The 11,134-nt window shown below is 47.5% G+C and overlaps 1 protein-coding gene across 1 annotated transcript in view; it reads right to left on the bottom strand.

The window, feature by feature from the left end:
* PAX5 (paired box 5) overlaps positions 1-10,731 on the bottom strand; it is a 138,544-nt gene extending 127,813 nt beyond the window's left edge. The window contains exons 1-4 of the mRNA XM_009280782.1: positions 10,638-10,731; positions 9,400-9,565; positions 4,680-4,877; positions 578-642 (exon numbers count right to left, since the gene is read on the bottom strand). Of these exons, the coding sequence (XP_009279057.1) occupies positions 578-642; positions 4,680-4,877; positions 9,400-9,565; positions 10,638-10,731 (523 nt within the window). The remainder of the gene's footprint in view (positions 1-577; positions 643-4,679; positions 4,878-9,399; positions 9,566-10,637) is intronic.
* Positions 10,732-11,134: the final 403 nt, after the last annotated feature.

Below are 11,134 nucleotides of genomic sequence, written 5' to 3'. Positions count from 1 at the left end.
CAGACACCGTCAGCCTTGTGAAGGGCTGAGGATAGCGGGGATACCCCTCCCAGGGACCCCCTCCACCAGTATCGCCTGCCTCAGGGCGCAGCATCATTGGTCTGCAGCTGAATTAAAGTTTCAGAAAGTTTTGCTACCTCTTCACTCAAGACTGCAAGTGCACAAAGAATTATGGAAGGGATGGTTGATAGATGAAAAAAACACATTCAAAACTACTTACTGACTAATGATGCAGAAAATGTTATGAATAAGTATCCCTTTCTTGATTTATTACTTTAATTATCTGACATTCTATAGACACCCATTAGTGGGGGTTTTTTGGTTTAGATTTCAATTTTCTGTCTCATGGTGAAAGCTATTTATCATAATAATCAGTAAAATTCAAAACCTTTTAGCAGTATTTATAAAATTCATTTACTATGTTCAGCCCTTGGAGAATGACAAAGAAGGCGCATTAGCACGTGTGCTGAAGTGTTTTATGCAGAATTATCTGTCCATAAGAATGATTAAAAGTTCTTTAGAATATTTGTAATCCATTATGCTATTTTTTTATATTAAAAAAAAAAGTTTTCCTTACCTATGCTGTGACTGGAGGCTGGGACCTGCTGATTGGGTGGCTGCTGCACCTTCGTCCGTATGATCCTGTATGTAGTTGAAAAGAAATGACTACTTAGCATTAAGCATGCAATTGCAGGGGGCATCAGACACTATTTTTTCAGTTCAGGACACTTACATGAATACAAAAATGCTTTTCTGCATATTATCCCCTCGTCATCCACTGAAAGACTGATGGCGGGTGGACCCAGGACCATGTTTTTGCCTCTAGCCCCTGCCATTAGGGACATTTGGGTGACTGACTCCTACACGGTCCTTGGGATGCTGCAGAGTTTGGTGCTTCGGTGCCTTTGAGGACCTAGTCCTCACCGCCCAAGAAAGAGATATCCATTGCTATTTGGGCACCCGTTGGGCCCAGCACCCCCTCCTCAGGGAGCTGGACGCTTCTGGGTCCAGATGTCCCAGCAGGCTGTGATCTGCACCTTTGGGTGCTGGGACACATTTGCAAGGCTGTCCCTAGACTGCCCCGGGTACCGCACTCACAAAGCTAAAGAACTTGGATACCTTGGAAAAGGACCTGCTTAGCCAAATGAATACTAAAACAAAGATGTGTTGTCTTAAATGCTAGTCTTAAAAGCTGGATAACTACACTGTCATTGCTGGGGACAGCCTCTGCTCCGATTTATAATCATGTCAATCAGGAAAATTGTCAATATATGTCAATTCAGAGATGCAGAAAAACTAGAAGGCATGTGCTGTGTTGCAGGACAGAGGGCAGCTGCTAAGAACTGGGGAGGTGCTTTACCAAGTGCTCAACTGCCAATGCACTGTGAAAAAAGAAAAGACGGGGTCTGAAACGCCTCCAGAGATAACACAGTTCTGCCACTGACTGCAGCGGAATCGGAACAGGCTTGAAGGAGGCTCACTCACCGCACATCTCCCTGCCTGATGCACTCTTTACGCAGCGGTAATGCTGCGGTAAGCACTTCTCCTCTCCTTACCTAACAAACTCTTCTCCTATTTCTGCCTGCTGTGAATTTGGAAGCGGGGAGAGGAGGGGAGGCATGAGACAGAGCTGGCATGGGGATGCATTCTCGGGAAGAAACAGCAGTTGCTTGCTTGAAAGTCACCCCGTGAGCCAGTACAAGAACCACCACTGGTGACGCCTGGCCCCATCCCAAAGAGGACATGCTGCTGTCCCCTTCCCCTCCTGCCCCTCTGCGGAGTCTGATGGAGGCTGGCGGGGGCTAGGTCTATTAGTAAGCCAGCTGCCAGCCCCAGAGCGAAGCTGCTGGGTGTTAGACATCTCCTGTGGCTGGGTCCCTGGCAGCAAATTCCCCTGCCAGGGGCCAGAGCAGCCAGCCCGGCGTGGAAATCAGAGGGAGCTGTGCAAGCAGCTTCGGTGGGGGACTGTGCAGCCGAAGACCTGGGACTCTGCGTGAGCCAGAATGGAAGTAACCCCCTGCACATAACCTCCTCGCTGTTGTGGCAAGGGAAGGGTGTCCGGGGCCTTTTGACACATAAACATCTTCATCTCCAGAGGGACGGAGGACTGGAGCACTTTGAAGCAGCTGGGCAGCTCTCAGCTTATTTGAGCAAAACTAATCGCAATGATTAATTAAGCCTTAATCACACAGAGTTACTCCTGCTGCGGAAGAGTGGCCTATTATTAATATTAATTAATGTTATTAATTAATAATAATAGTTATTATTCACTCATATACAAGGGCAGCAGCTCAAATTCATCTGCTAAAAGGCACCCTCGGCAGCGGGGATGTGCCGAGTACAGTCCCTCCCAGCAGCCCCACCATTCCCCAAGAGCAGCGACAGCTCCCCTGAAGGGAACAGCACAGCCCCGGGGGATCCCCTCTCTCCACCGGGGAGGCAGGGACGGGAGGAACAGCGTGGCAGCTCCGTCCTCCCCTGTGCAGGAACGCCAACTGCTCAGCTTCACCCTCCCTGCAGCAGGACGGGAACCACACTGCGATTTTGGATGGGCTCAGGTCTGTGGCGACAGGGCAGCACCTGATTTGTACCTCAGCGGTGAATAAGGCCATCATGAGCAGGTGTCTGCATCCTTGGTGTGTAACATCCCTACCAGCAAAGCCTTGAAGTATATGCTTAATTTTAAATATGAGGATAAAACCCACAGACTGCAATGTGGAACTGGGAGGATTTAGCATTAAAGCCAAGTGTTTTGATGTGAATTCCACGTTTCTTGTCATGATAGTTTGGTCTGGGTTTTCAGGATATGCTCCTAGGCTGGCAAAAACAATTCTCTGGGTAAACAGACTGTCTCAAAAAGATTGTGTGCATTTCTAAAAAGGGATTTCACACCTTCGAGAAAAGGAAAAGATCTTAGCCACAGTTGCAAGCAGGTGAGAAAGAATGAGATTTCCAGCCAAAAAACTTGGTGGCGGATCATGAAATTGCATCAGGGTTTCTGATGCAATGGCAGTGGATGTGTGGACATTATCAGTGTGGAAACACACAAGGACACAGCAAGAGGTAGAATATGGAAACTGGCTCGAAACATGACTGGAAACTACTTAATCTCTCTTTTTCCTAGAGCTATGACTGCCTTTTTGGTAGTTTTTTGGAGGATGCTTGAAGCCCTACTACACAAACACAGGACTGCTCACAGCAGCGATGCTTCTCACGTGGCAAGGCTCGAGTTGACTTTTACAAAAGTAGAGCTTGCCCTTAGTTATTTGAGGTCAGTCAGAGTGATATTTTCCTTCCGTTTTCCTGGTGTCTATATTATTTCTCAAATCCTTTTTAAAAAAGAAAATGCCATGTCCATAGGGTTACTGAATGCTGCTCTGGAGCCTCAGTGAGTCAGGAGCTCCCAGGCAGCAGCAAAGGCTGCACGTGAACTGACCCATTTTTGCTCTTAAACACGTGAACGTATGACTTAACGTTCAGTTCGGCAAGGCAGACACCACTCTCCACTAATGCTGGGGAAACCACTCCGGCTACTCAAGCGGCAACTCCATGAATGCAAATCAGGTTGGGATAGCCAATAAAAGAATATTGCATCAATTTATTTCACATCCATGGACACAGATGGGACTTTATAGCTAGCTGCATTCGAAGAATTTGCATGCAGTCGCACAAGTGAAAACCATCTCACCAGCGTGGTGAGGTTGAAGCCCGGCACAGAGCATACTCCTGAGCAAAAATGAAAGGACTCTGCTTGCCAGGAGTGTGGGTGTGCATGAGGCTGCCCAAGCGCTCTGCCTTCCAAGTATTAATCCCTTATTATCAGTCTGGCAGGGCTGGAGACATAACAGAGTATTTCACTGGTTTTTTTCAACACCAGCTTTAGACATACTTTGACTCAGAAGGAAGCGGGTGAGTACAGTAGGTGTAACTGAGATGGCAGTAGGTTAGTATAGCTCCAGACCGCTCTGCAACCCCAGTCCTGCCCAGCAAGGTTGGGGCAAAACTCCCAAATGCGGGACTGAGGCTCCAAATGAGATTCTCCTGCATTTTTACAAAAGCAATTCAAGGCCACTTAAGTGCATCCCTGTAACAAGCAGATGGCTGAGGCACTCGAAAGCTACTGACCAAATTCACCCGATGATATTCATGCTGATGACAGCAGTCAGCAGCCAGCATGGTTCTGGGCCAACTTCAGCAAGACCAAGCAGGTGTCAGGAGGACAGAAGTGGTACCTTAGACCCGTGCCTTGGGTCCCCTCCTCCAGGCACCCGGGCCCCCCCTTTTCCCAGATGACTGCTGCCCCACTCGACGGCCATCTGAGCCTTCCCCCCTAGGGAAGCACGTCCCACTGAACACCCACCCTGTCGAGCAGAACTGAGGCCTCATTCAGAGCAAAAACACAGGATTGTTACCAGCGAGGACTGCAACTCAAACACTGGGGAAAGCACCAAAGCAAAAGGAAGCAAGGGCCAGCAGGAGAACCTGCCCGCTCCTAGGAAACACTCATAATCTGTGATGCTTTGGCCCACAGCCGCTCGCCGGCCCCAAACGCATCATGGAAACACATGCAAGCTGCATTTCTTGCAAACAGCCCAAAACACCCAGTCCTACTAACAAATGAGGATTCAGTGACAGCACTTCCGAGAAGCGTCCCTCCCCAGGACCAGGCAGATCTTTACCTGTTAATTGAACTGACGCTGGGCACGGTGTCGTTGTCACATACTCGCTCAGCAAGGAGTCTATCCCTGATCTCCCAGGCAAACATGGTGGGATTTTGGCGTTTGTACTCTGCAATTTTTTCAACGACTTTGGGTGTGGCGACCTTTGGTTTTGATCCTCCAATCACTCCAGGCTTAATACTCCCAGTTTCGTAATACCTGGGACAACATCCAAAACAAAGCTTTAGTTATCACAAATAGACAGAACATGCTTTGAGATTTATAGAGAACATAATTTCAAGGTAACCAAACCCCAGCAAATCCTGAAATACATCTTCACTTTCACATACACATTTTCTGCCTATGTCGTGCTTTATCACCTAATAGATTAACTTATAGTAATTGGAATTGGGCCTCGGGATACAATATATATTTTTCTGTAATAGCAAGACAAAAGAAACAATGCAAGATTAAAGGGCATGCCGGGATCCAAAATTAACTGAAAATGTGTGTTATTAATCAGCGGTACTGGCAATAATAGAAACAAATCACACCAAAGACCACTTTTTGCGGTGGACTCTTTTGTAGTAAATTACTGTTTCTACAGAAATTCTCTGTCATTAATATCTACGGCTTGTTATCATTTCATACTGAAATGAAGGCTAGATATTGTATTTTATTTGCACCTCCGGAATAAATATGCCAGCATATCCTTTTCCCATTTTATGGTTTTAATATGCATATTATGGTTTTAATAGTTAATATTTTTCAATATGTATTCTTTTTAACATTATGTTTTTAGTAGTTTCAACCACGAATTTCAAGGAAAAGGGAGCTGCCCACGCTCTGGAGGGGTCCAGCTGATGTGGGGGTTGGTTTCTGTGACCAGTCCTATGGCCCTTCCTCAGGTACCGCATCTTCACCCACAGCGGCAACTCTGCTGATGCCACGCCGGGAAAGGGGGAGGACTGGATCCCTAAACCAACAGAATCTGCCAGATTTCTTCACGTGTAAATTACACAAGAGCAACTGCTTTTGGTAGCATTGCAACAATACATCACAGCTAAGATCCCCAGCCCCACAAGTTTCCCCTTTTAATAAACAAAGCCCTGAATGTGCTGCTAAGAGCAGAAGTCATATCTTAGCCATCGAGGGCCGGAACGGAGACCAAGAATGAGATCGTGCTCCTCTGTGCTGTGCTGTCAGGGAGCACAATGCACGAGGCACTCTCCCAGCCATGCACTTCTTTGTATCTTGTGAATTTTCTCATGACCAGATGAAAAATAAACCCTGTGCCTACCTGCAATAACTGCCCCAACTGCCCTGATCTGGCATGTCCTTTCTGTACGGAGCAGACCTCGACTTCGTGAGCCTTTCAACCAGACGCCCACCGAGCTGCATGCTCTTAGGAGCTTAAACACATCCACCCAGTGCTCTGTGCCTCTATTTCTAATAGGGAGCTCAGAAAAGACTCCCAGGTAAGAATGTAAGACTACTTACTAATATATTTTCTCTGCAGCTACTTGACATACCCATTATATGAAAAAAAAAAATTAATTCCCCAATCTTTCCAGCGAGAGCAGAGCACAAACAGGCTGCGCAGCCAAAGTCTGTCTCACTGTAACACACAACCATGTTCATCAAATTTCTGCCAGGCTACTGGTTTTCAGTCTTTCTGGTAGAGCTCTGTGTGCAGGGCCTAAAATTCCTTTAAAGAGACTAACACCGTGTTGTTTGTACATGCTTTCAGATATTCTGGATGCAGATGTGGACTCAGATCTACCAGTCTCCATGAGCCATTTCAGCAATATTAGTAATGGAAAGCAAGTGTCAGAGGTGGATTAACCCTCCTGTAGTCCCTAAACACAGCCTAGTAGCGAGCTTTAGGGCAGGGGGGTAAAATTCAGCTCCTCCCATGCTTCCCAAGGACATGACAAAAGGATGGCAAACTTGAACCACAAACCAAGACCTTGCACCCCTGGCCTCAAAACCTTCACTGCTGGCACCTCTCCTGTGAGGAGGGTGTGGAAGGAAGCCAGACAATACCATGAATGCTACCAAACAAACAGTCATAGCTTTCCTACTTCCAGTCAAAACCATGGATTTTACAAACGTTCCTTAGTGTTTTTCTCTAACAGTGCCTTGCTGCACCGTGACATGGTGCCTGTCAACTACCCCACGACACAGGACAGCCCAGCTGAGCAGACCGTCAGCCAGCAGCTCAGGAAGCTGTGGCTCCGCAGACAAGACGGTGTTTCCCACAGCGACTCCACCACAGTAGGTAACCCGTGATGGCAAAGGCCCTCGCTGCTACGACGCTGTGGCAGTGGCGAGCTCACTGGGGGACAAAGCCCTGGTGCCCTCTGGACAGCAAGACCTCCACTGCCAAATCCTCTAACCACTGCCTACCCACCCGCTCACACCACCTCAAGCCTGCAAAGGTATGCACACATCAACGGAAAGAGTTGCCTCGCACAGGAGGGTGTAGGATTGCGCCCAGACCCTTTTCCCCGGGGCAGCCAGGAGAGCTTGCTGCGACAGGGGACAGCTCTCACCCAACGACACCGCTGACACCTCCTTCCTCTTCGCCCTAGCAATGAACCTGAGCGCAGCAATGAGCCTGCAGGCTGGACAGCATGGGCATCCCTGACCCCCGTCTCCATTTTAAAGGCAAGGACGGATGCAGTTGGCTTCATTTTATGCATGTCAGGTCTGGGACCTTTGCTCCCAGCAACTTGCCAATGCAGGTGAAGAGTGGGCACCCCTGCAGTGCCCTCCTCGAGGGGTGAGAGTTGCACTTGCACTGAACTGCTGGTTCCCTGCCTCTGGATGTTTTTTAAGTCTGTATCGAGGACTGAAAAATTCCAACATAAAAATCAAAATGTAAGGATTTATCATAAGGATTCCCATTTTGCACGCACGTGCAAAAACACACACACAGAGCTGCAATTACAGTGACATTTTACCCACTGTAATTATTATTTATGAAAATAATGAGCTATGAAATTCCAATTTATTGTTGACAACTTTAATGACAAAGCTCTGGAGCCTCGCTCTTAGCTCTATAGTGCAAATATATCTAATGGTAAATCTATTCAAACTACCAAAGGTAAAACCATCAGACATTTGCCTAGTAGGTAAATAAATTGCCCCTTTCTTAGCTGTACATTAGTCCTGATGGGAATTGGTCGCAAGTCTGCTGCAGCGGAGAGCATCACCAGCCGAACCGCGCCAGCCAGACTGGGAGCAGGAGCCTGTGCTGACAACGGATGCAAAGTGATAACCGAGTGAAACAGGCCGTGATGGGCAGGCAGAATCTTTATTCTCAGATAAAGCCCATGGAAAGTTTTCCTCTCTAAAATAGTAAAGGCGTCACTGTCCTCAAACCCACACCGGGAGGAATGCGTGTAGCTTGCAGGGGAAGGCATCCCCCTGCAATGAAGGCATGAGTGAAAAAGCAGGGATGCTGAGCATAACCTGCATGCTGGCTCATGCAGCTCTCTAAAAGCACGCCGTGCGGGGCTGTGGAGATGGTGTTCGCCAGTTAAGGCGAGTAAGGGGGGGGGCTATGGGGAAAAGAATGCCAAGAGCTACAAAACCAGGGGCCTGTCACTTTGCCGGGTCAGTCTGATTCTGAACGCTTAAATGGCTACTGAGAGATCGTAAATGCTGCTAATCCAAGCAGATCCCCTGCATGTTACTACAAAAAAAATTGTCTTAACAGTCTTCGCAGCTATGCTATGTCCAGGAAAGCAAATTGGTTAAAAATTGGAAAAGAAAAAAATGGTAAAGATAAAAATAGTAAGAGTAAAATTCTGAACAATGAAGTTAACTGTGAAAGTTTAGTAAATAGTTCAGGAATTAACTTTTCCAGATTAGCAAGAAAAACATATTCTCACCAAAAAAAATTATTTCCTTAATATAAATTGCTCAAGTATCTCAGAGCACCTGGAGTCCAAAACCATTTTAATAGTATAATTTACACAAATTATGTTCAGATTTGTTCACAAGATACAAAGAAGCAAGGATGGTATTTTTTACCTGAATCTATGTCAAATTTTAAAATGAAATCAGGAAATTATATGAATTTGGAGTTTAATTTCCTGTTGCCATAGTGGTTCAAGCAGCTCCAGCCTGAACAGAGGGCTACTCCCAAAATAGCCAAAATTAAGATGGTTATTAGTTACTTACGGTATTATGTGCTCTAATTAAGAACATATTCCAGCTCATGAATAGAAAAAGACATTGAATTAAACAGTGGGACAGACTGCAAAACACCCTTTGTGAATGAACACACGGCAGTGTTGATGATATATATCATATATAATTACATTATTGCTAAAAGAGAGTCTTCTTCAGAAAGCAAAATGAGTAACTTGCACAACTTCTATTTTTTTTCCATTTTACTGAAGAGGACCCCCAGATTTCTCTACTTGTTCAGAACAGACAGTTGCGGGATATATGCCATGTATACAGCAAATACACCCCACATGGCATTCTGCACTTTGTGTTACAATTACCCATAAGAAACTGTGAAAGGGGCAAACCAGAGATACGAATAGTGGCACCTTTTTCCCACATCAGGCATATAAAACCATGACTGGTCAGGAAGCCCCTCTCCTCACTGGACTGATTTCCTGAGTTTTCTACTATTCTCCATTTGTTTGCAGCCTTCAATTAAGGGACCAGCATTGACACTTTTCTCTTGACGGACACAGAAGGATTCGTTGTCCCCCTTTACCTGCCAAGTATTTTGCTGACGCAGCCATGGCTGACGCGCAGCTGCCGGGAGATGTCACACGGCCGGACCCCTTGGTGGGCGAGCTCCACGATCCTTTGGCGAACGACATCTGGGAGGGGGCGGCCGTTCACAAAAACACCCCCCAGCTGATTCACGCCTCCATGTCCTGAAACACACAGGGGAGGGGGAGAAGGGCAGGAGAAGAAGATCTGTGTGAGAATTTTGGACGTTTCTGCAGGGCAGACCCCCCAGCCCAGTGCTCCCCGCTGCTGGGCATTGCCTCCCCAGCATCAGTCCAGCCTCCAGCTGCTTTTCCCCGGGCACTGCGGGACCCGCAGCACGGAGGCAGTCACGGCCACGCTGCCTGCACTGCCGCAATGCCACTCGCTGGAGGGGAGGACCTTCCTACACGGAGGCAGATCAGGCCCCATGTTGGGAAACGGCCACAGGAAACCATGCAGTGATGCCCAGCTGCCTGGACGCAGGCCACCCTCCTCCCGAAGCCAGCGGCCGCTGTCGCCCGACTGCAAACTCCGGGGGCAGGCCTGGTGCTGCCCTGTGAAGAGGGTGCTCGTGAGCCTCTGCTGAGGAAGCCAACTGAAAATAGGGCTGGGTGATTGCTCAGCCTACACACTATTTGTGTCTAAGCACAGAAGGGGATACCTGAAATTAAATGTGTTGGGTTTTTTTTCCCAAATGCCTTGACTTAATCAAGAGCAAAAAAAAACAGAGCATGATTTCTGCTCTTAAAATTTACAGCAGTCTTGGCAGATATTATGATCCCACAAATGAAACATGAACACTCAAGCAAGCCCCGTATATTACTCCTTTTCTAGCAAATTTGCACTGTTCACTTTTAGCAAGGTGAATCATGTATCTGGTGGGAAACGGAACTCACTTGGATGAATAGTAGTGAAACTGTGTAAAACCCATGAACATGTAATGATCCCATGTATCAAGTGAGGAAATATAATTAACCCTCATGTTGTTAATCATCCAAACTACTTAGATTACAGAGGAATGGAGAAACTGAAAACAAGCAATAGGGGCAGCACGGATGCCAATTCTGAAACAAAAATAATACAGAAAATCTCTCTATTTGCACAGGGCTTGAACGGTACTGAGCTGACAAGCTAAATGCCTCAGTGTTTAAAAAAGAAAAAAAGATTATATAGAGCTATTTTATTTAAATCTGGTCATTTCACCATTGATAAACTGCTGTCAAACTTTGCGAACACCTTCTAAAGCTGTCAGGACACAATGAATCCACATGAAATACATGATTGCTAAAGCCGGCTGCGGTGAGCAGACAAGTATCTGCTCTGCCTTCATCGGTGCGAGAGGCAGACCTCTGCCAGCGGCCGAGCTGGCCTCAGGCTCGCCTGTCCCACCTGCAGCCCCGGAGTGCGGGGAGCAGACCCCGGGCGTTGGGGCTGCCTTCAGCTGCCCCTGCCCAGGGAGCTGCCAGCAGCGCCAGGGACGCGCTGGGGCTGGGATGATGCTGTGGCCAGAGCAGGGACAACTCGATGGCTCAGGCGTACAGGAGCAACCCCGCAACGCTGCGGCTAACGAGACCTCAGGCTTCTCACCTATTAGCGGCTTTAATTGTACAAAATCACGCACAGTGCCTTCAACATGAACAGCAAGATCCTGCGACGGTGGTCGGGGAAAGGGAGAGGGAAGGGGGAAGGGGAGGGGAGAGGAAGGGAAGGGAAGGGAAGGGAAGGGAAGGGAA

This window comes from Aptenodytes forsteri, unplaced genomic scaffold (assembly GCF_000699145.1).
Source record: "Aptenodytes forsteri isolate BGI_AS27 unplaced genomic scaffold, ASM69914v1 Scaffold203, whole genome shotgun sequence".
NCBI lineage: Eukaryota > Metazoa > Chordata > Aves > Sphenisciformes > Spheniscidae > Aptenodytes > Aptenodytes forsteri.
Note: the sequence above shows the minus strand (reverse complement) of the source record. Positions and strands in the feature narration are given on the sequence as shown.